Source organism: Papio anubis, chromosome 13 (assembly GCF_008728515.1).
Source record: "Papio anubis isolate 15944 chromosome 13, Panubis1.0, whole genome shotgun sequence".
Classification (NCBI taxonomy): domain Eukaryota; kingdom Metazoa; phylum Chordata; class Mammalia; order Primates; family Cercopithecidae; genus Papio; species Papio anubis.
The window spans coordinates 1,363,888-1,388,388 of NC_044988.1; the positions used below are offsets into that span (position 1 = coordinate 1,363,888).

The 24,501-nt window shown below is 37.9% G+C and overlaps 3 protein-coding genes across 15 annotated transcripts in view; 2 read left to right on the forward strand and 1 right to left on the reverse strand.

Moving 5' to 3' along the window:
* Nucleotides 1–319: 319 nt before the first annotated feature.
* Nucleotides 320–2,223, reverse strand: LOC116269977. The gene is made up of 2 exons (XM_031653998.1): nt 1,371–2,223; nt 320–680 (listed from the first exon to the last, which is right to left on the reverse strand). The coding sequence occupies exon 1, from the start codon at nt 2,221–2,223 to the stop codon at nt 1,735–1,737; it is 489 nt and encodes a 162-aa protein (XP_031509858.1). The 3' UTR covers nt 320–680; nt 1,371–1,734.
* On the forward strand, nt 842–2,789 carry LOC116269978. The gene has a single exon (XM_031654000.1). The coding sequence runs from the start codon at nt 1,086–1,088 to the stop codon at nt 1,485–1,487; it is 402 nt and encodes a 133-aa protein (XP_031509860.1). The 5' UTR covers nt 842–1,085; the 3' UTR covers nt 1,488–2,789.
* Nucleotides 1,750–24,501, forward strand: part of ERCC6L2 (ERCC excision repair 6 like 2) — a 151,404-nt gene continuing 128,652 nt past the window's right edge. For 4 of the 13 annotated variants that reach the window (XR_001895455.3, XR_001895457.3, XM_009189242.4 and 1 more), the window contains exons 1-3: nt 1,750–1,950; nt 5,951–6,375; nt 22,814–22,936. Coding sequence is in view for 8 of the 13 variants with exons in the window: in XM_009189242.4 (XP_009187506.2) it covers nt 1,905–1,950; nt 5,951–6,375; nt 22,814–22,936 (594 nt within the window). In the remaining 5 variants the exon portion in view is untranslated. The other 9 variants (XM_021927737.2, XM_021927739.2, XM_017949305.3 and 6 more) reach the window with 9 other exon arrangements.

The following is a 24,501-nucleotide window of genomic DNA, read 5'->3' on the forward strand; positions in this document are numbered from 1 at the left end:
ATTCCTTACTATGACCAGTCACTGTTTTAGGAGTTTTACTTATTTTTTACAATTACCCTTTTTAGGTAGTTTACTATTATTGGTCTCACTGTTACAGTGATCGGTGAGGACAATAAAACACAGAGAAGTGACCTGGCCAACATCTCACACAGAGATGGCTGAGTTAGATGTTTCACTTAGGCTTAAAGTTACTACCTGCTGGTAAGCAAACAAGTTATATTTTAAATGAAGCATTTTATGAACACATACTACTAGTTTTTAGTATCTGCCAAAGAATTGAGATCTATTTGCAGAGCAAACAGCCATATTGTTTTCTTAAGACACTACTGTAGGCAGAATAATGATCCCCCAAAGATGTTTATTTCCTAATCTCTGGAATTCGTGAATATATTAGCTTACATGGCAAAAGGATTCCGCTGATGTGATCAAGGGCAGAGGCCTGGAAATGGGAAGATGATCCTGGATTGCTCAGGTGAGCCCTCAGAATCTTTTCCAGTTGCCATCAGCGGTAGACTTGAGGATGGAAGGGTCGGAGATGGCACATCACTGGCTTTGAAGATGCAGGAAGGGGCCAAAGGCAACGAAATGTTGACAGCAGCTGGTGAACGCAAGCTAAGGATGGTCCTGTGGAGTCTCCAGAAAGGAGTGCAGCTAGGGTGACACCCAGTAGTACTTCTGACCTTCAGAACCGCGAGACAATAAATGCAAGATGATATATTTGTGCTGTTTCAAGCTACAAAGTTTGTGGTCACTGGTTATTGCGGCAATAGGGAACGGATACAGGCCCCGTCAGGTATTTCACTCAATCCATGAAATACCTTAGAGTATGCAAATGGTAACAAGCACGGGAGCCACTAAGGATCCGTCTGTCTGCGCTGCCTGGGAGCGTCAGGGGCCGTGTACCTCCTGCACCTCGCGGGTGGGCGCGGCTGCCTCAGATACTCCGGGCTCAGAGCAGACGGCTGAGTCTCCCGCGTTCAGCGACCCGCCAGAAACGTCAGAGGGACGGAGGAAAACTTTACACTGTAACAGTATTTTTACGTTTATTCCCAGCAAATGTTGTTGGCTTTGTATTTAAAGTATTTATGATTCACTACAAAGTGCAGGATCCAAGAAAACGCGCTAGTTTCACTTGGCACCTGTGGGTGTCCCGGGGAGCTCTCCAAGGAGGGACTGGCTCCTGGAAGTTCCTGGGGTGCGGCACCACCACGGACGAACCAAGCTCCACCGAGAAGCGGAGAGCCGCGACTGCCGGGACGCCCTCTGCCAGGCCTCCACCGCCTCAGGGGCCCTTCACAGCCACTGCCTTCCCAAGCCCCCCAGCTATGTCCAGCGTCGCTCAGCGCCCGGCCCACCCAGCGACCTCAAACCTCGCGACACTCGCAACTCCCGCGGCCCTTCCTGCTACAGGCCTCCTAGAGGCGAGACATCGGGAAGATGGCTCCGCCCACGGAAAGGAAGATTTCGTTCTCGCGAGATCCCAGTGACAATTCGGCAGCCCGTTCTCGCGGGATTTTCCAAGGCCAGGATGGAAGTTGCGGGGTTAGGAGACTGAGGTCAGATCCTGAGGAGATTTGGGGGTCGCAATGCTGGCCTCGTGTTCTCCACCGGCGGCGGCGGAGCCCGAAAGAACTAGGTGAACACCGCCTTGCCAGCCTCACACAGCGTCCCGTGGCTCTGCCGCCGCTCCGGACGTCGCCCTCCCGTTCTCCTCGGGTTCCCTTAGTCGCTGCCTTAGCTGGGATCCCCCTCCTCCTTCCCGTGGCTTCGGGTTGCCGGAGAGCGATGCTCGGAGGGCGACCGGAAGTGGCGTTGGCCGCCATTGGCCCACCGGCCAGCCACCTCGCTGTCCTCCGCCTTCCGGGTGTTACGTGCAGCCGGGCTCGGCCCCTCCCCCTGGCCGGATGGATCCCTCGGCGCCACAGCCCTGCGCGGAAACCGCGGGCAAAGGTACCAGCTGCGCGCTCGCCCCTTACCCAGAGGCCTGTCTGCTGCGTCGCGTTGGACCAGTTCTCGCCGGTGCCCTTCGGGTTGGGGTTTGCCCTGTAGATCGTCTTCAGTGACAGCTGCAGATTGTGAACCCCCTGCAGGCCTGGGACCAAATCTCCGATTCAGTGTTGAGAACCTGGACTCGGGGGTCAGACCCTGGGATCTAGTGCTGCCTCTGACAGTTACTTGCTGAGCAACTTTGGGCAGGTTCCTCATTTGTAAAACTGGGTTCATTACTAGGTTCTTGTGATTTTTATAATGACGTGGACAATACGCAAAGCGTTTATGTGACCCCGCGTCTGGCCCATATTAAGCACTCAGTAAACGTCATTTTCAGTCTTTATCCTTGTATGCCCAGTTGTTAGTGAATGGCAGAAGTTTGTTGTAAGTAGGTAAATGAAGGTTGAGATATTTAGTTCAATGGAGGTTTGTTGCCTATTGAGTCAGGGCATTATATTCTGCCTTAAATAGGAGGTTTAAAGAAGGTGTGATAATCTACCACAAGTCATCTGGGATGCCTCTGGCACCCAAATGAATAGCTTTCATTAATAATTGTGCTGTATAACAAAAGCTACCAGGTATTGAGTGATTTTCCTGAGCCCACCAATATGCTGATTGTTTAACTACTTGCTTTCTTTTGAGGAAGATATCAATCTCATTAACTAGATGAATTCAGAGCTAAAGCTCAGAGAGGGCAAGTTACAAGCCTGAATTCTGAGGTCTAGGAATTGATGACGCTGTAATTCAGGGGCCACACATATAAATACCTATAGGAGACTGGCAGCTAAAAATAAATAGATGAAGCTGCCAAGTGGAGATTATGGTGACTGGGACGTTCATTCCTTGTGATAGATATAGTCACTCTGGTATTTATTGGTGGAAGGAGCAGAAAGCTCCGGGGCCCCGAAGTGGGAACATGCTTGAGGAATAGCGAGGAGGCCATTGGAGTGAAAGAGGGAGAGAGAGACCCCATCACCAGAATGAATTGAATTGATAATTAGTTTAAACCAAAACAAATGATTTCGACTCATCAAATTATAGGAGACTTAACCCTGTTAAATCCAACAGGAAATCCTCACAATTTAAGCAGTTGTTCTGTAGTTTGGCTATTGAGAGATTCCATTTCTAACTCAAACTTAGCTGAATTTTTTTCGTTCTAGAAATTACCCAAACTCAGAAACCAAAAATACTCCAATAAGTTGTGTGATTCCCTTAAGGCTTTTTTTTTTGCACTTGCTGTACACTTATTTGAAATACAGTTCTTAGACCCCTTTCCCTTTTAAATTACATTTCTCAATACTCCCTTCTCATAGCATTTTTCTTCCAATGTACTTTTTACAGTTATGTATATGTTTATGTACTTTTTAGTTTTCTCTCTCGCGAGATACCAAGGATCTGTGAGATGGATAATTTGTAATAGGCCAGGCGCAGTGGCTCACACCTGTAATCCCAGTACTTTGGGGAAGCTGAGGCTGGAGGATAGTTTTAAGTCCAGCCTGGGCAACGTAAACGAGACCCTGTCTCTACTAAAAATAAAAATTTTAGCCAGGCATGTTGGTGCACACCTGTAGTCCCAGCTACTCAGGAGGCTGAGGCGGGAGGATGGCTGAGCTCAGGAGTTGGAGTTTACAGTGAACTATGATTGTGCCATGACACTCCAGACTGGGCGACAGAGAGACTCTTGTCTTAAAAAAAAAAAAAGAAAAAGAATGTGTAATAAATTCACATGTTCATTGAATGTCTGCTGTGTGACTCTGTGTTGGTCCTGGGGATAAAATTTATAACAGTACAAACTTTTTCTTGGGAAGGAAATTGCTCTCTAGTGGAAGAAAAAGACAAAAACAAGTGGACATGATAATTAAATGTTATGGTAAGTGCTACAGAGGCAATAAAATGATGAGATAGAGAATAATGGGGTACCCTACTCTAAATAGGTGGACTGGGAGCAGAGAGCCTGGTTAGGCATAATTTAGGGAGAGTTGATGGTGGCATGCTTTAAGACAGGTCAGCAAACTACTGTCTGTGAGCTAAGACTGGTCTGACACTTCTTTTTGTAAATAAAGTTTTATTGGAATACAGCTCTGCCCATTTGTTTATGTATTGTCTGGTTGCTTTTGCATTACAAGGGCAAGAGAATGTATGGCCTACAAAATCTAAAGTAACGAATAGCTAATAACTGACTCTACAGAAAATGTTTGCCAGCCTTTGCTTTAGTGAGATGGTGGCATGGAGGAGAGTGATTCATTTTTGAAGTAAAACCAGGCCATTCTGACAGACTGGATGTAAGGAGTAATATTAAATGAGGTTTAAGGGCTAACTAATGGTTTTCTACCTTGAAAAGTTGGTTAGATGATGATGCCAATTAATGAGATGCAGGAAAACTATTAGTCACCATCATTTTTGACATTAGTTTTCTTCATTTTATACCCATTATGTGGTATAATATTTGGTGAATAATTTGTGCTTAAATCACGTGTGTTGAATAATCGATAATAAAATGAGTCTTAAAAAATGATAGGGGAGGCAAACACATAATGGGAAAAGTAAGTAATGGGTTAAGAATTGTATAAGGGTTGCTTTAGGTTTTAAGGTGCAAATAGTACTGTTATGAAAATAGGGCCCATTGACCTATATGTTGTTTTACTTGTACAGTGGATCAAGGCTTTAGTTTGACATTAAAACACTCTTTTAGAATGGTGTAGCAGTTGTCAACAGTTTGGGTCCAGAGATTAGAGTGGGAGAGAACGTTTTTCCCTGTGTACTCATTATTGTTATGGTAAAATAACCTCATCAAAGTTAGTGGCTTTACTTTTTAAGAACAGCTGATGGATGAGGAACATAATGAACTATTCTTGCTTTAGATAGTATAAACATGTCATGTTGTAATCTGGAGTGTTATAAAAATCTAACTCGAGGTCATCAGGAAGACCCCAGGAAACTGCCAGTGGTTATCTGATCTCAGTGAGAAATGTATAAGAAAAATAATTCCTAATATTCTTATATTTGTGGCCATAGAATTATTTTTGGATTCTTGCCATAAGATTCCATTTGGAAAATTATTTTTACTTAGTTTTTTTTGATACTTTTAAATTGTATCGGTAGTATACTCTATAGACCTCCTCCTCATTCATAGTGGTATATTTTCTGAGAAAATAAAATAGATAGCTGTACAGTTAATCTCAGAATAAGTTCATGGAGAGAGAGGTAATACTCTTAGCAAAAAGAGATCTTAGAATTCATCTCTTCAAATAATTATTCAAAACCCAGAAGAGAAAAAGCGGTGACATCACTGTAGTGGAATGGGAGGTTCCTGTGGTTAGCTGTATACAAGCAGTGGTTAAAGTAACGGTTTAGAAGCAGCAGTATTGCAGGGAAAAGAAACAGCTGTTTCTAGAGAAAGGCAATGGAATAACTATAAAAAAGCGGACAGATGAACCACAAAGCATTGCTGCCCAGAGGATTTTAGTTTACTCATTACCAAGTCCTATTCACGATTACTCTACCATATCATGAAATATATGTATATATATGTTCATGAGTCAGCAAGAATATTTTAGTCGGTGGTTCTCAACCCTGGCTGTGCGTCAGAATTATCTTTTGAATTCAACAGTAACAACCAAACAAAACAATAAAACCAGATGCCCATGACCCCTATCTACTGAGTAAGAATCACCAGAGGTGGTGTCTAAGAATGTACATTTTTAAACTCCAGGGAAGATGATGACACACAGCCAGGATAGGAGCCACTGGAAATAAAGTATGTACCCTTTATTCTGTTTATTATAGGAGAATATCTGAAAATATATTTTAGAAAAACATCTATACATGTTATAATTTCTCTTGTTCCAGTTTTTTGGAAAAGGCATTTATGGGAGGTATGTATTTTTTCTCATAGCTGTGGATAAATGAGGTGTTACTTTATAAGCTAGCTTTGGAAACTTTATTTTCTTTATTATTGCAGACATATGGCATCCAGGAGAAAGATGTCTTGCCCCTTCTCCAGATAATGGAAAACTTCGTGAAGCAAGCATAAAATCTGTCACAGTGGATGAAAATGGCAAGTCATTTGCAGTTGTCTTATATTCAGATTTTCAAGAAAGGAAAATACCTCTTAAACAGCTTCAAGAAGTAAAATTTGTTAAAGATTGCCCTAGGAATCTTATATTTGATGATGAAGATTTGGAAAAACCTTATTTCCCAAACCGAAAATTTCCATCATCTTCTGTTGCTTTTAAATTATCTGACGATGGAGACTCTATTCCTTATACCGTCAATAGGTATTTGAGAGACTACCAAAGAGAAGGAGCCCAGTTTCTTTATGGACATTACATCCATGGAAGAGGGTGCATTCTTGGTGATGACATGGGACTTGGAAAAACAGTACAGGTATTTATTTTAATTATGTTATAATTAAAATTCAGTAAAGTCACTTTACTGTGTACATGAGCGGATACTATCTGTAAATCTCTATTTTTACTGCTGTTATGGTAGCTATTTTGTGTGTGCGTGTGTATGTTTGTGTTTGTCTCACCAACTAGATAGTGAAGTCCTCAAAGTTGAGGACAGAGTCTCAGTTATTTTACCATTCTTCAGTACCTATGAAATATTGTATTCAAAAATAATGTTTTGGTACCACTTGGTTTGATTTTACCTTTGATAATACTGGTACTAAGATGTCAGTATATTGGAAGTCATTTAACTTTCTTAATACTTTATGGAAGGAAAGCATTCTAATGTTTGTTATGCCTCTTAGCATGATTAAATTGTTCCTATAGGCCTTTTGTGCGTATTGTTTGAAGTTTATCATGTTAGAAGTTTCTTAATCTGGAATCCCTGGGTCACTAGGCGTTCTGTTTGCGAACTTTAGAGAGACTTCCAAATTCCCTAAAATGTATACTAGAATTTGTACACACACACACGTTCCTAAAGAGGCGATTTGTTGTAGTTATCTGTTTCTGTATAACAAATTATGCCAACATTTAACAGCTTAAAACAATATTCATGTATTATCTCACAGTTTCTGTGGGTCGGGAATCCAGCTGCTGCCTAGCCTGGTCCTCCAGCTTTGCCTGTCACAGGGCTGCAGTCATCTCAAGTTGACTGGGGAAGATTCACTTCCTAGCCCACCTGTTTGTTGGCAGGATTCAGTTCCTTGTTGGGTTCTTGGCCTCAGTTTCTTGTGAGCTATTGGCTGGAGGCCTCCTTTGCTTCCTTGCCACATGGGTCTCTTCATGGAGCATCTCACACAAGGTAGCTTGCTTCAAAAAAGGAGAGCAAGTTGGAGGGCAAGAGATAGCACTAGTAAGACAGAAGTCATGGTCTTTGGTGATGTAATAACGGAAGAGACATCTCTCACTTTTGTCATATTCTCTTCATTAGAAGCAAGTTGCTAGGTCCAGCCAGAACTCAAGGGAAGGAGATTAAACAGAACTGGGAATACAAAGAGGTGGGTATTATTGGAAGTCCTGTCAGAAGCTGCCTACTACAGGGTCTTTAGCTTTCGTTAGATTTTCAAAGAGGTTTGTGATCCAAAAAGAACAGAGTTTTGAATCTAGATTTTTTTTTGAATACGGAGTCTTGCCCTATCGCCCAGACTGGAGTGCAGTGGCGTGATCTGGGCTCACTGCAAGCTCCACCTCCTGGGTTCACGCCATTCTCCTGCCTCAGCCTCCCCAGTAGCTGGGACTACAGGTGCCCGCCACCATGCCCGGCTAATTTTTTGTATTTTTAGTAGAGGCGGGGTTTCACTGTGTTAGTCAGGATGGTCTCGATCTCCTGACCTCGTGATCCACCTGCCTCGGCCTCCCAAAGTGCTGGAATTACAGGTGTGAGCCACTGCGCCTGGCCTGAATCTAGATTTTTTACTAAACAATCACTTCAGATTTTCAGGAGTGTGTGCCTAGTTTGTGATTAAGTTATGCTGCTTCCTTTCTTATTGAGTTTAACCTATTTTCTTCTTCATATTACGTCCATTAGTTATTGGAACTCAAAGGTAAGTGAAAAACTAAATATAACCTTTATAAATAACCAAATTTCAGACACCAATGATGGAATAAGGAAAAATAAAAGAAAAAAAATAGCCAAATAATGCTACTGTGTGTAAAGGTCTGGTGTGAAAAGCTAGGCTAAAATAAAGTCTTTCAATAATCGTATTACCATTAACCCTACTCTATGTTCCTTCAAGTCTGGGATAGTTTAGACCTGCACATTGGATGTCCTAAATGATTGTTTGTGGAATAAATGAATTTGCTTTTCATTTATTCCACAATCATTTAGCATGCCGGCCTGTAGGCGGAGGATAGACAGCAAGAATAAAGAAAGGAACCTTCAAGAAACTGCTATTGAAACTGACCCAACAGTCCCACAGACAGTTTTGTTTTTTTGTTTGTTTGTTTGTTTTTGGATAAACATAGAAATTGACCCTTCTGGTCCTAAAGCTTTAAACTTATATTTGTTTCATCTGAGTTCCTTCTTCAGGAAAGGACTCCCAGGCCTCTCAAACAGTATCAAAGAACTGAAACTCACCAGATCATAGAGTCCAGACAGTGAGACACCAGGCCTCTCATTCATCAGATTACTTCCTTAGCCCTCCCAAGTTCGTGTTTTCCCATACATTGTTACGTTTGTTCCCTGCTGTAAAAACTCCTAATTTTGGTCAGGGATGTGGATTTGAGACTGATCCTTGGCTACAGAGCCTGATTAAAGCGTTTTTTGTTGGCAATATGTGTTGTCTCAGTGATTGGCTGTCTGTATGGTGAGTAGCAGGTCTTAGACCGAACCCGTGGTATTTCAGTAACAGCATCTGTGACCAAGGTTACAGATGAGTACTAGAGGAAAATTAATTAATTAATTAAAGCCCTGCTGTAACTATTTTCACATACACTTCTACTGTTTTTGCCTGTGGTAGAATGTTTGTTACCACAATTCTTTGATTAGCCAATGCATGTTCAACTTCAAAATAAGAAACATGAGACTGGGTTTGGTGGCTCACGCCTATAATCCCAGCACTTTGGGAGGCTGAGGCCGGCGGATCACAAGGTCAAAAGATTGAGACCATCCTGGCCAACATGGTGAAACCCCATCTCTACTAAAAATACAAAAATTAGCCAGCGTGGTGGCGCACGCCTGTAATCCCAGCTACTTGGGAGGCCAAGGCAGGAGAATCACTTGAACCTGGGAGGCAGAGGTTGTAGTGAGCCAAGATTGTGCCACTGCACTCCAGCGTGGCAAAAGAGCGAGACTCTGTCTCAAAAAAAAAAAAAAAAAAAAAAACCATGAGGGTACTACATATAAAAAGTGATCTGTTTCGGAACCACCATCCTGCAACTTAAATACAATTCGAATTCAAATTCTTGTGCACATTTTAGTCTCAAATTTGAAGGCTGTCTTTCATCTCTGAGGCCCATGTTACAAAGAAATTTATTTTGCAGTTCATAGGAGTGTATTTAAAGGAGCTGATTTTACTGCAGAATTTTGTGTCACCTGACACACTGTAATCATTGAAGGACTTGGAGATGCCGTGGTACATGCTGTCGGTGTGCTGTGCAAGTCTTTGAGGGAGCCCATCTGAAGATTAGGAAGTGGTTTCTGTACTAATTTTGATACTCAGCCGGATTTGTCTGATGCTTAGGGACCTAGTTCTCTGGTTATTGTTGTTATAACTCAGGGAATAATTTCTACATAGATAGGTGGTTTGAAAGACCCATTTAAGATAGAGCTTCTATAGATAGATAAAGTTTTTTAGATATGACTAAGCCAGTTGAAGAAATGTGAATGATTACTGTGCTAAGATTTCAAAATGTAGTAAAATTAATTGGTAATGAAAATAGGCCATTGACATTTACTCTTTGAGCTATAATTTTATCTTTTCTTCTTTTTTTTTCCTTTTTCTTGATTTCATCCCTTAAGTTTCCCCCTTTTCATATTCTAATTTGGCCATGATATGAAAGTGAAGTCTTTTTTTTAAGCTTGTTTTACATACCAAATAAAGTTTCCTTCCCTCATTTCAAATTTAAAAGTAGGTGAATTTAATATTTTGCATTCTACAGGGATGAGAATTGAAAAATGTCCATTTGTTCTAGTGACGTAGAAATCATTGGTATGCTGAACAAGAGCCATTTTGCTGGAGCTTTCAGACACAAACCATAACGGAGTAGGTGAAGACATGGACACAGAACGTGTATTTATCTCTTTAATAAATGGCTTTGAAAGGGAATAAAAGTGACCTAGTAGTAGCTGAAGAGAGGGATGAGAATTTGAGGGGGTTTCTTTTTTATTTGTTTTGTATTGTTTGGGGATAGGAAAGACACAGTATTTTTAAGTGAATTGGAAGGACAGATCTGGTGAAGAGGGCACAGATGAATATGCAATATACATAATGATATGCCCATATACATACATATACTTCTGTAAACACACACACAAACATACATAAGCAAAAAATGGAGTCACATAATAACTACTATCTTATAAGCAGATTTTTTTTGGTCAAAGGTTATAAACTAATTTTTCCCGAATATCTTCTGACAGTTTTCTAAAATACAGAAGAGTTAAAAGAATGGTACAATGAAATGCCATATTCTCACCACTTAGATTCTGTTAATATTTCATTATACATGGTTTTGTAATATCCATCCAACTTTTGTTGCATTTTAAAGTAGCAGACATTAATATATTTTATCCCACATACACGCATCCAAGAAAAGATCATCGCAACCAAGAAGATGAACATGTCTATCACTCCCAGATTTCCTCATGTCCATTGTGCCCTTGGTATGTTTAACACCATGCAGTTCATCACCTACTATTTTTACTTTTAGTGGGACTGAAAAATTAAAGATACTTGGGAGGAACTTTGAATACAAAATCCAAGATTTTTATGACTGTCTCCCAATATTTCACAGAATTTTCACATTGAATTCAACAGGTAACTTGAAAGTGAATCCCTTTTGTACATTTACGTGATAATTAGCTAGTGTAAGTACAGTAAACAATTTCAACTGGAGTGTACAGGTTTGGGAACCTGACCTTTGTTAATCGGACAGCTCGGTGATAGGAAAAGAGGTGAGCGGGTGCGTACCGTGGAATAGTGGTTCTCTAAAGTGGGTCTTTGGGTCAGCAGCATTAGTGTCACCTGGGAGCTTGTTAGGACTGTAAATTCTGGGGTCTCACTGCAGACATACTGAATTGTGAACTCTTGGGTAGTAGAAGAGGATGGCAATTTGTGTTTTAACAAATGCTTCAGTTAATTCCAAGGCCCACTCAAGTTTGAGAGCCTTTGCTCAGACGGTATGTTTTTCAGAGGGGAGAGAAAACTTTGATTATCTGGTGAGTTCAGTAAACATTGGTTAAGGGATGTTTAGTCTATGTGAATCTTTTTTTCTTTTTTTGTTTTTTTGAAGTGGGGGTCTCACTCTGTCATTCAGGGTGGAGTGCAGTAGCGAGATCTCGGCTCACTGCAACCTCCGCCTCTGGGGCTCAAGCGATCCTCCCACCTCAGCCTCCCAAGTAGCTGCGGCCATAGTCACACACCACCACGCTCATCTAATTTTTTGTATTTTTGGTAGAGATGGGGTTTTGCCATGTTGCCCAGGCTGGTCTTGAACTCCTGAGCTCAAGTGGTCCGCCTGCCTTGACCTCTCAAAGTGCTGGGATTACAGGCAGGAAGTACTGTGCCTGGCCTCTGTATGAATATTTATACATAGGATTATGACCATTTCATTGTTTAAAAAAATACTTTTAGAAATGGAAATGACATTAGAGACAATTTTGTTCAGCTTTTTAACTTAGTACATAAAACAGGCACAGGAATAACTTCCCTATCTAGGGTCAGGCACAGAAGTAACCATTTTCATTTCTGTTCTGGAACTCTTTATTTTTTCCCCTTCTATCATTTACTGCCTTCATCTTTTGGCTTAATAATACAGTTAATTAAAAGCCTTTTATTCAATTTTTAACCATTCGTTCAATTGGTTGACATTTAATAAGTAGTCAGTCTGGGCCAGGAGCTGTGATTGGCACTGAAGAGCCTAATATAAATGCATATGATACCTACTGCGATGGTTAATACTGAGTGTCAACTTGATTGGATTGAAGGATCCAAAGTATTGATCTTGGGTGTGTCTGTGAGGGTGAGCCAAAAGAAATGAACATTTGAGTCAGTGGGCTGGGAAAGACAGACCCACCCTTAATCTGGTGGGCACAATCTTACCAGCTGCCAGCGTGGCTAGAAAGTAGGCAGGCAGAAAAATGTGAAAAGAGAGACTGGCCTAGCCTCCCAGCCTACATCTTTCTCCCGTGCTGGATGCTTCCTGCCCTTGGACTCAAGTTCTTCCGTTTTGGAACTCGGACTGACTGTCCTTGCTCTCCAGCCTGCAGACGGGCTATTGTGGTACTTTGTGATCGTGTGAGATAACACTTAATAAACTCCCCGTGTATCTCTATGCCATTAGTTCTCTCCCTCTGGAGAACCCTGACTAATACACCTGCCCTACAGAGTCCACAAAAGGAAATGAGGCCAAGAGTCGTGATCCAGTCTGGTAAGTGGGTTGGAGGGAGAAACAAGCCTGCCTGGGGGTGTCAAGGAAGACTCCACGGGGAGGTTGGTGTTTTCACACTTTGCTTTTGGAAACCCACCAAACTATGAGTTTTGAATTGAGTTTTAATGATTTTCATTTTTTGCTGAAGGCGTAGCTCTAATATATATTTGAAAGGTGTATCACAAAAGAGAAGAGCTCAAATTCATTGAATCAAAATAATTTAGTTTTTAATCATAATGTGGTAATCAGTTTTTACAGATACCAAAGTCTTAAGGACTACTATTAAGCAGATGCAGTAATATGTCTTACCATATTTATTTTCTCATCTGCTATGCAAAGAAGATAATAGTACCTTTTGAGTAGCAGAGATAGAATTTTGCAAAGCGTGAACACATTCTTTGAATTTTTGTTTCTATATTATTAGATATTACATTGTTGAAAATGTCATTACTGAAGGCTGTCGTATTAAAAAGATGTAAACCTCACTCTTGAGGGAAATGGGATTGCTGATAATTAAAGCTTTCTTAGGTTATTTTTAGTACCATTTTTGGATAATAAGATCTTCAGTAGTTTCAAAACCACTAAAATAGGAAGGTTCTTGGGATCTCAAGTCAAGTTATTCACTCAGGAATATAGTAGTAAAAAGAAGATTAATATTGTCTATATTTTCATTCATTGAGAAAATGCTATAATATCCAATGTGGAAGGTTAATTAGCCTCCAGATCCCTGAGCCCTTTTAAGCAGAAACAAAAATGTACCAGTATTTCAAAGATAAAATTGTGTTCCTTGTTTTGGCATGTAGTTACAAAGGAGAGAGCTTTGTAAAGATAAGTGAGAGAGACCCCATTTCAAAACAGCACTTTGTGTTTTGTTTTGTTTTGTTTTTCAAAGCAAGCAAAAATCATACTTTTGAAGTGTGGTTCTGAACCACTCTCTCTGTACCTTTTTATCTCCCAGGGAGTTGACAAATAAGGTGGTAGACTTTTTTTTTTCTTTTTGGCCTATAAGAAATAGACAGTTTTTGCTATGCCTTCTTCTGTTCTGGCCTAAGGGAAGGTTTGTTGCCCTTTCCCCAACCTCAGATTTACTCTGTATGTCGTGAGCTGACTGTGTCAGTAAAGGTGACTTGTAAAACTGTTGGCCGACAGAATTTAGAAAGGAATGCATGTAAAAACAGAAAGCTTTCCCAGAGTGGTATTTCATTTCTGAAATGCAATTTTTGGCCTTTCACTATTTTAGAGGTGACTGATTTAAATATTTGTTTTTGTTCTTTTCATCTATAAGCAATTTTAGAACTGTTCCACAATAAAACATGTTCTGGCTTTTTCTTTGCAGATAAGTTACAAAACCTTCATTGTAAATTTGTCTTTAGTCTTCTGTGAATTAATATTTTGATAGACCTCTGCTGGACCACTATAGTGTGATAAGATGGCTAGATCTCCACCCAAAATACATATTTCCTTTGCCTTCTTAGAGTTTGGGCTAGCTGACAGAGACTGCATTTCCCGAGTCTCCTTGCATGTCAGTGGAGCTTGTGACTGGGTTCCGCCAACAGAAATGAGGGTAGGAGTGATGAGTGCCATTTATAGTCCTGGTCCATAAAAATACACCTGTGCTGTTCTTCATATCCTTCCTTAACTGTCTTTTGTATATTGACGCATAATTGCTAGCATTACCATGATGCCTATTAGTATATTTTAATTAATATAATTAATATATAGCTAAGAGTTTGTTAGTGGTTTTAGCTAGCTTCTCCAGTTAGTTTGTATTCTCAACTAAAGTTTATTATTTCAGCTTAAGTTTTTTGGGACTGGGTGGATGAGTAGTGTTAAGAGGTAGGGTAGATGACTTAAATGAGATACAAAGATTTTAAAAAATCATTAGTGGATTTAGTGAATTAAGTAAAGCTAATCTATAATTAGAGTTTATAAGTTTAGCCACCACCCATGAAACATCTTCCAAAGATCTGAGATTCTTAAATACAAGATACAGTTCACATGTCTTTGTTTTAGAGAATTTGACAAATAAAGTTAGAATTAAGATTGTATATCACCTTGGATAGATGAACACATTGAATTATGAATTTGTACAATTAGGAATATAATTTTCCTATAATGAAACAATCCGTAGGTGAGTTATGAGCAAATCAGTGGATTAGATCTTATATGACCTCATTTAAATTGTTACGGTATCTAGTAGGTATCTCTTTTGCCTTTTCAGTAGCCTTTGAGGACCAGTTACCTAAAATTAAAAAGAATGTATCTATCAATATGGTCTGTGTGTGTGTATACATATGTGTATCTTCAATTCTTTAATTAAGATACACTTAATTAAACAGTAAAATGCACAGATCTCAGGTGTACTGCTTAATGAGCTTTGACAAATGTGTCTGTCTGTGTAACTAATATGCTAATCAAAATATAGGACAATTCCATTACCCTAAAACGTTTTTTCATGCCCCTTTCCGGTCAATATGCCAATTACCTATACTTCTAATTATAAATTTTCTGTGATCAGTGTTAAATTATATTCCAAAAGGTAGTCAGAACCCAAAATGTTATGCTTATTTACACCATCAAGGAATTCAGTAAGTTCTAATCTGAGATTATTTTTAATAGAAAACATAACTTTAAAAATATTTATAAAATGAAAATTGTGAACATGCATCAAAGATCTTTTACTTAGGTGGTGTTAACAATAGATAGTTCAATGCCTAAACTCGGTCATTTGTGGAGTATCCTTTCTCTTTCTTTTAATTTATGTTCTACATCATTCAGTTTGCTCACATTAATCTCTCACTGGATTCTTCAGTAGCTGATTATTTTCTACTTTTTTCTCAACCATGCTCCTTCAGCACATCTAACTACCTCTTCCCTGCCACCCCAAATCAGCTTGATTTCGTACTACTGAATGATAGAAATACTCTTTCATCTAGACTGTTCCAGCATCTGGAAATAGCCTTTCATCTAGACTATTCCAGCATCTTGGTATTTAGTAGGTAGTAAATATATTTTTATTGAATGCGTTAGTGAATTTTAAGTTGAATTGGGTAACAGTATGGTTCTATGGTTATAACTTACATTATCTATATTTGCCAGGCTCTGTGATAAACATTCTCCATTAAACTTTTGTGTTAATTAAGTATTCTTGCCTCTATTTAATTGGTGAAAATATTGACATTTATAGAAAGGTTATGTAAATTGCCCAATGTCACACAGCTAGTATGAAGCTGGTCAGACACCAAAGTCTTTGGGATAAGTCCTGCAAATTGAAATGCAAATTTTGTTAGAATATTTTCAAACTTAGGACAAGTTTTAACCATCCTATTTGTCATTTTTTAATAATATTTTAGACAACATAATTTGCAAAAGCTACTTTGTGTGTTATATACAAGATCATATGCAAGGAACAAAGCCTTCTTACCTTAAGGAATGATGCCAGAGAAATAGGTCATGTGTTTTTGTTTTTTCTGACAATGTCTTGCTCTTCTGCCCAGGCTGGAGTGCAGTGGTGCAGTCTTGGCTCACTGCAGCCTTGACCTCCTGGGCTCAAGTGATCCTCCCACCTCAGTCTCCCGAGTAGCTGGAACTACAGATGCGCACTACCAGGCCTGGGTAATTTTTGTATTTTTTGTGGAGGTGGGATTTCACCATGCTGCTCAGGCTGGCCTTAAACTCCTGAGCTTGCCCGCCTCTGCCTCCCAAAGTGCTGGGATTAAAAATAGCTACTGTTTGTCTGTAATCCCAGCACTTTGGGGGCTGAGGTGGGTGGATCACCAGAGGTTGGGAGTTCAAGACCAGCCTGACCAACATGGAGAAACCCTGTCTCTACTAAAAATACAAAATTAGCCGGGCATGGTAGCATAAGTTTGTAATCCCAGCTAACTCAGGAGGCTGAGGCAGGAGAATCACTTATACCTGGGAGGTGGAGGCTGCGGTACTCTCCAGCCTAGGCAACGAGAGTGAAACTCCATCTCCAAAAAAACAAAAAGCTCTTGTTTATTGAATCATTGATATTTACTGACTTGACACTTTACATATATACTTTGTAATTTTTTTCAAGAATAAAAATAATTCTGGTTACACCGTAATACGCAAATGCATTCATATAAAAATGCAAGCTGTAATTTTTAAATTGAAGTTAAATCCACACAACATTAATTCGTTATTTAAAATGATTAATTGAGTGCATTTAATGCATTCAGAATGTTGTGCAACTCCCACCTCTTTCTAGTTTCTGGGTTGTTCCCACTTTTAGTTATTATGAATAATGCTTCTGTAAACATTTGTGTACAAACATTTCTCCTGTATGTATTCCTAGAATTGGAATTACTGGGTTTTATGGTAATTCAGTGTTTCTTTTTTTTTGTCGAGGAACTGCAATACTGTTTTCCAAAATGGCTAAAACATTTTACATTCCTACCAACAATTGTCCAGGTTTCCTATGCCTCCGCATCATTGCCAGCACTTGTTATTTTTTGGTTTTCTTCGTTATAAAAGCCATCCTACTATGTGTGAAGTGGTATTTCATTATTTTGATTTGCATTTCTGTAATGGCCAGTGATGTTGAACATCTTTTCATGTGCTTTTTTGGCCCTTTGTATATCTTTAGAGAAAGAAATATGTATTTCAGTCTTTTGCCTGTTTTCTAATTTCATTGTCTTCTTTATTGTTGAGTTGTAAGAATTCTTTATATATTTTAGATACTAATCCCTCATCAGATATGTGATTTGCAAATATTTTCTCCCATTCTGTAGTTGTCTTTTTATTTTCTTGTTATTTTACTCTGATGCACAAAAGTTAAGTTTTATGAAGTCCAGTCTGTTTTTTTATTTGGTTGAACAAGTTATAATTTTAATGTATGTGTAAATAAATTTTAAAAATAGGACTATTATTTCCATATTTTATTCTGCTCCTTGCTTTTTTTTCACTTAAACATGGGTCTTGGAGATCTTTTTATGTTGGTACGTAAAGATTGTCCTCATTAATTAATTAATAAATTACCACATACTATAGGTGATATGTTGTAACTTCACCATTCCTCTAGGGACCTATGGAGAAGGATTTTGGGGTTGTTGCCTATTTTAGGAAATGGCAAATAGTGAATATCTGTAGGATAGAATCCTAAGAGTATTTCTATATAGGATAGATTCCTAAAAGTCGAATTTCTGGGTGAAGTGTATAAATCTTTTTTTTTTTTTTTTCTTTTGAAATAAGGTCTTGCTCCGTCGCCCAGGCTGGAGCACCATGGTGACCTCGGCTCACAGCAACCTCTGCCTCCTCTTCAAGTGATTCTCATGCCTCAGCCTCCCAGGTAGCTGGGATTATAGGCATGTGCCACCACACCTGGCTAATTTTTGTATTTTTTAGTAGAAGCAGGGTTTCACCATGTTGGCCAGGCTGGGCTTGAACTCCTGACCTCAAGTGATCCACCCACCTAGGCCTCCCAGAGTGCTGGGATTCCACGTGTGAACCACTGTACCCAGCCAGATTTGTCTATTTCTTTTAATCTGCCAGTTTTACCTTCATATCTTTCGAAGCTCTGTTACAGGGTCACAAACCTTTATGGTTGTTATATCTTCCTTATGAATTGACTGGTTTTTTTTTTACTATGAAATGTCCCTTGTAGACAGCTCTTTTATTCATTCTGACAATCTCTGATATTTAATTGGAATATTTAATTCATTTACATTTAATGTCATTCTTATGTTTGGATTTGGATATAACATTTGCTTTTTGTTCATTCGGAAACAGTCTGATTTGAACAGTTTGAACAACCTGTTTTCTGTTCTTCTTTCCTGCCTGCCTTTGGGTTGATATGATATTTTTTAGAATTTGATTTTAATTTTTCTATTGACTTTTTATCTATAGTTCTTTGCTTTTTATTTTTAGTGGTTCCTCTAGTGATAAAATATACATTCTCAACTTTTTGCAGTGTGCCTAATAATGTACTGCTTCTGGTAAAATATGTTTCTAGTAATAGGTCATTCTATTCTCATTTTAAGGAATCTAAGTTAGGAATGCTACGTGTAATGCCTAAGATACCTAGCTGATAACTACCTAATACGTAAATTTCAAAGGTTAAACCAAACTTATATTTGCAGAATATAGCCAGTTTGGTTTTGGTGTATATTATTTCCTTTTTTAAATTTCTGTGTTCTGTGTCCTAACATTTTGTTTAAGAGTTCGGCTTCTATGTGAGTAAGAGAAACTGGCTTGTAAATTTCCTGTATTATAATGTTCTTGTCAGATTTTCTTATCAAAGTTATGCCAGACTCACAAAACGAGGTGAGAATATTTTCCCCTTTTTCTAAACCCTGAAAGGGTCTGTTATAGATTAGCATTACATTTTTCTTAAGCATTAGGTAGAATTTGTTGGTGAAACTATCTGGCCCTAAACTTTTCTTTGTAGAAGGTTTATAATTGCATATTCAGGTTTATTTCATGGTTTTATGAGTATGTAGATTTCCTTTTCTTGTGTCGGTTTTTGATAAGTTCTGTTTCTACATTTCCTCTAAATGTTTACATTTATTGGCAAAGCATTATTATGGGTATACATATTTTTTGTTTGCCTTTTTTCTTCTCTATTATCTTTATCAATTTTGCCAGGAGTTTATTTTAAAAATTCTTTCAAAGGATGATCATTTGGCATTGTTGATCATTTTCATTGTATTTTTTAGTAATCTCTGCTTTCTGTGTTAAATTTTCTGTTATTTTCTTAAGTTTTTGAGATAGATTCTTTGATAACTGATTAATAGTCCGTCTTCTTTCCTAATACAGATGCTCCTTGACTTACAGTGGGGTTATATCCCCATAAATATATGCTATAGCTTAGCCTGTCCTACCTTAAATATGCTCAGAACACTTAACATTAGCATGTAGTTGGGCGAAATCATCTAACACAATGCCTATTTCATACCGAAGTATTGAATCTGATGTCGTTTATTGAATATTTTACTAAAAGTGAAAAACAATGATTGTATGGGTACTTGATTTACAGTTCTACTGAATGCGTATTACTTTTACACCATTGTAAATTGAAAAATTGCAAGTTGAACTATCATAATAAGTTGAGGACTGTCTGTAATATTCATTTAAGTCCCTAAGGTACAGCTTTAGCCGTATTCTACAAATTCAACACGTATTGTTACTCATTATTTAATTCAAATATTTTATAATTTATATTGTGAGTTCTTTGAACTCTGTTCCTTACTGTCCAAACATTTGGAGATTTTCTGCTTATATTTTTGTTATTTCTGGTTTCTTGTATTGTGATCAAAAAACATATTCTGTATGGTTTCTGTCTATTGAAATGAATTGAGACTTCAGTGGCCTGACATACGTCAACCTTTTTTTTTGTTGAGACAGAGTTTCACTCTTGTTGCCCAAACTGGAGTGCAATGGCACGATCTTGGCTCACCGCAACCTCTGCCTGGGTTCAAGTGATTCTTCTGCCTCAGCCTTCCGGGTAGCTGGGATTACAGGCACGCACCACCATGCCCAGCTATTTTTTTGTATTTTTAGTAGAAATGGGATTTCACCATGTTAGCCAGGCTGGTTTCAAACTCCTGACCTCAGGTGATACGCCCTCCTCAGCCTCCCAAAGTGCTGGGATTACAGGTGTGAGCCACTGCACCGGGCCCCATATGTCAACTTTGGTAACTATTTCGTGGGTACTTGAACTGAAACTGCTTTGCAGTAGTGTGCAGTGTTCTAGCAAATGTTCACTAGGTCAAGGCTGACAATCGTTATTAAAGTCTTCTATATCTTTACTGATTATTTTGTTTGTTCTTGCTGAGTTATTTTAAAATCTACCATTGTGCTTGTGGATTTGTCTACTTTTATTTCAGTAAATTTTTCTTTATTGATAAATTTAGACTTCTTAAAATTTCCAAGTGAACTAATTTTATTATCAATATTAAGTTAAAGTGTGCCTCTTTAATTTCATAATGGTTTTTTGCCTCAGCATCTTTGTCTGATATGAATATAGCTGTATCAATTTTCTTTGATTTTTGTTTACATGGTCTGTCATTTTTATTTTCTAATTAGAACTTTATCCCCTTTTTTTTTTTTTAGAAGTTTTTCTTGTAAATGGCAAAGAAATATATTTTATTTGGACAATCTTTATCTTTTGTTTAGACTGTTTAGTCCATTTCCATATAATGTGCTTTCTAATATATTTGGATTTAAACTTAGTATTTTACTGTTTGCTTTTTATTTATTCCATGTCACGTTTTTCCCACTTTTTTTGTGTCCTTTTGGACAGATTGTTTCCTATAACTTTATTATCCCCTTTTATTAGGTACACATTCTTTTATTCTATTAATGGTTACCCTAGAGATGACAATAGATACCATTGATTTATCATAATCTAACATAAATTAGTACTTTAATTTCCTCCCTACAGCATAGTGACCTCAGAATATTATAACTACACTTGTGCTCCTTCCGACTAATATACATTTGTTGTCATAGCTTTTAATCTGTTGATTTCAACAAAACTTTTTTATTGTTTCATAATGTCAATCAATATACATATATATTTTGTATATATTTACCATTTTGTTGCTCTTAATTTTTCCCTGTGTCACCGATCTTCTATCTAGAGTCATTTTCCTTGTACCTGAAAACATTCTTTAGATAGTTTCTTTAGTGTGGCTCTTTTGGTGACGAATTGGCTCACTTTTTGGTTGTCTGAAAATCTTTACCCTTCATTCTTGAATATCATCCGTAGGTATAAAAATATAGGTTGCTTTTATTATCACTTTGAAAATATTCTGAGTACCTTCCATTCTTTTTCCTGCAAGGTCAGCTACTTGTCTATTTGTTCGTTTGTTTGTTTGTTTTTGGTTTTTTTTTTTTGAGACAGGGTCTTGCCGTGTGGCCCAGGCTGGAGTACAGTGGTGCCGTGACGGCTCACTGCAGCCTCATTCTCCTGGGCTCGAGCAATCCTCCTACTTCAGCTTTCCAAGTAGCTAGTGATATAAGCACGAGCCACCCTGTGCCCAGCTAATTTTTGTAATTTTTGTAGAGATGGGGTTTTGTCATGTTGCCCAGGCTGGTCTCGAATTCCTGGGCTCAAATGACCCGCCCGTTGGCCTCCCAAAGTGCTGGGATTACATGTGTGAGCCACTGTGGCCAGACCGGTTGTTGCTTTTTTGTAGGTGATTTGTTGTTGTTTTTTCTGGCTGCTTTTAACAAACATTTTTCTGTCTCAAGTTGTTTCGGTGAAGCACCTGCTTGTGGTTTTTTGTTAGTTGGTTTTTGGTTTTCATTTTGTTTTGGTTTTGGTTCTTAGAAGAAGATTTTGAATCTGTGGCTTGATTTTTTTAAAAATCAGTTAAGTTTTCAGCTTTTATTTCTTCAGACACTTCTCCTGTATCACTTATTTTCTTCTATCGTTTGGGATTCAGACTAGGTATCCACACCCTTGTTAAGTATACTTTTTTCTATAATTTTTCTGATTCTCGCATAGTTTTTTGTTTTATATAGTTTTTCTTCTTATATAATTTATTTTTGTAAGGTAATGATCAGTTATTTTCTTCCATATGGATACCTCATATACCTTTCTTCCCAATCTTTAAAACAACCCTGCCAAAATTATTTTTTGCCATTTTTACAAATATTATTCAGAGAGGTTAACTACCTTGTCCAAGTTCATAGAGCAGCCAAGCAATCAGAGCCAACATTTGATTCAAAGTCTAATCAATTCAGTATTTCTTGCTCTTTATTATATGAGGTTATGATTCCTTTTTTCTGTCTGTCTGTTTTTCTCACTTGATTTTTGGAGATGAGCTGTTACTCAAAATGTTGTATATATTAATGAATTAGTCTATCTTAAAATAACATTTTGCCTTTTCACATATATTTATTAGATAAATAGAAATGTACAAATTTATGGGCCAAATATTATCCCCTTAAGGAGTTTATTTTCTATATGGAAACAAGAATGCATACAGTTTATTCTAATAGAGGATATGAAGAGATAGTTTCCATGGTTAGAAACAAATAAGAAGGTAGTGTCTCAAGTGATGGAGTTAAGAAAGAATTCATCGGGTAGGTAGAAGTTATCGTGAAAAGAGGGTAATGGGAGATTTTTGTTTGTTTGTTTACAAGTGTGAAAAATACTGTTTGTTATTAGAATTAAAGAAAATCTGCACTAATATTTCACGTTCTATTTTCCCCCCAACAAGTGTCTTTGTCACTAATTGAATAGCCATGTAAGCAGTGCAATCTTGTACGTCTGATACATGATACACAGCGATTGAAAAAGTCCTTTTCTCCAGGTTATGTCATTTCTGGCTGCAGTTTTGCATAAAAAGGGGACTCGTGAGGATATTGAAAATAACATGCCAGAGTTTTTACTAAGAAGCATGAAAAAGGAGCCCCCTTCTTCTACAGCAAAAAAGGTAAAATCTCTAGACACTTTTGACTCATGATGCTGGTATTGCAAAAGCACATAGAAATATTTAAGTATCACACATTGAAATGTATTAGTATAAATTTTAAAACCTAAGAATTTAAAGATGTTATTAAAATATTTGTTTTATAGTTCTAACTTTTGAAAGATTACCAATTTTATTCCCAAGTTAAATTTGATTGACTATCATAATGGCAAAACGGAATTTCAGCTTGGGTTTGCTTTGGGGTTTTAATCTGCTGCTTGGCTGGATTTACATAATTTACTTAGGTTGATTTGTTAAACTTCCATGAATGTATATGTAAAGTTAATTGAAACCTTCATTATATTGTTTTTTATTTATGTGAGAATGTAAAGGTGATAGTTATAGATACTGGTAACAAAAGTGCTTCATGAACTTATTTCAAGTTGTCTAGCTGACTAATTGCATCCAAAAAATATGAAATAAGTTCTACCAATACAGGAAAGTTGGAATCAGAAAGACTAGGTCTGTGCTTATTTGTCTCTGCCCTTATGTCTGTGAATGCTATTCATATCCATCCTTCAGTTTTCTCCTTCATAAATGTATGCTTATGAATATGTTATATATGATTCTTACCAAAAAGATTTCAAATAACCAATGAAATATAAAAAGGTATATTATACTTACATGTCTTTTAAAAAATACTACCCTCAGCCTCCCGGAAACCAGATAAGAATAAAAGTGAAGTGATTTTATGAAATCTTTTATCATATTTGGTAATGAACTACTTACTGTAAGTTTTAAAACAGACTCTTTCATACAAGTCTTAAATACAAGATTGCTGAGAAGTCCAAGTTTACTCTTGTCTATCATAAAGACCATTTCAACGCAGACTTTTCAGAACTACTGGCTCCAGATATTATAATTGTTGTCATTTTAAATTCTCTTAGTTTTTCAGTAGCATAAATGCATCCTGAGTATCAGATTCAATGTGATCCTGAAGATAATAATGGTACTTAATGTATTTTAAGTATTCAATAGCTCAAGTACTGTTTTTAGCTCTGAATTCAGTTGTTCCCTGGTTCTCAATGTCACTACAGAGCCTTTATATATCTCTTTTATGCCACTGTGACAGCAGACAGGAGAGAGCAAAAGAGGGAAAAGTAATATTTTAAATATATTAAAATACTTAAAGATATTTAAAATATTATAGAACAAGAATGGGCCAGGCACAGTGGTTCATGCCTGTAATCCCAGTACTTTGGGAGGCCAAGGAAGGTGAATTGCTTGAGCCCAGGAGTTAAAGACCAGCTTGGGCAACATGTCAAAACATCTTTCCTACTAAAAATACAGAAAATTAGCTAGGTGTGGTGGTGTGTGCCAGTAGTCCCAGGTACTTCAGAGGCTGAAGTAGGAGGATCACCTGAGCCTGGGGAGGTTGAGGCTGCGGTGAGCCATGTTTGCACCACTGCACTCCAGCCAGGGGAATCAAGTGAGACCCCTGTCTCAAAAAAAAACAAAAAACAAAAAAAGAACAAGAATGAAAGAAAATAAAGTTAACAAAGATACTCATTTGATAATGTGGTAAAATA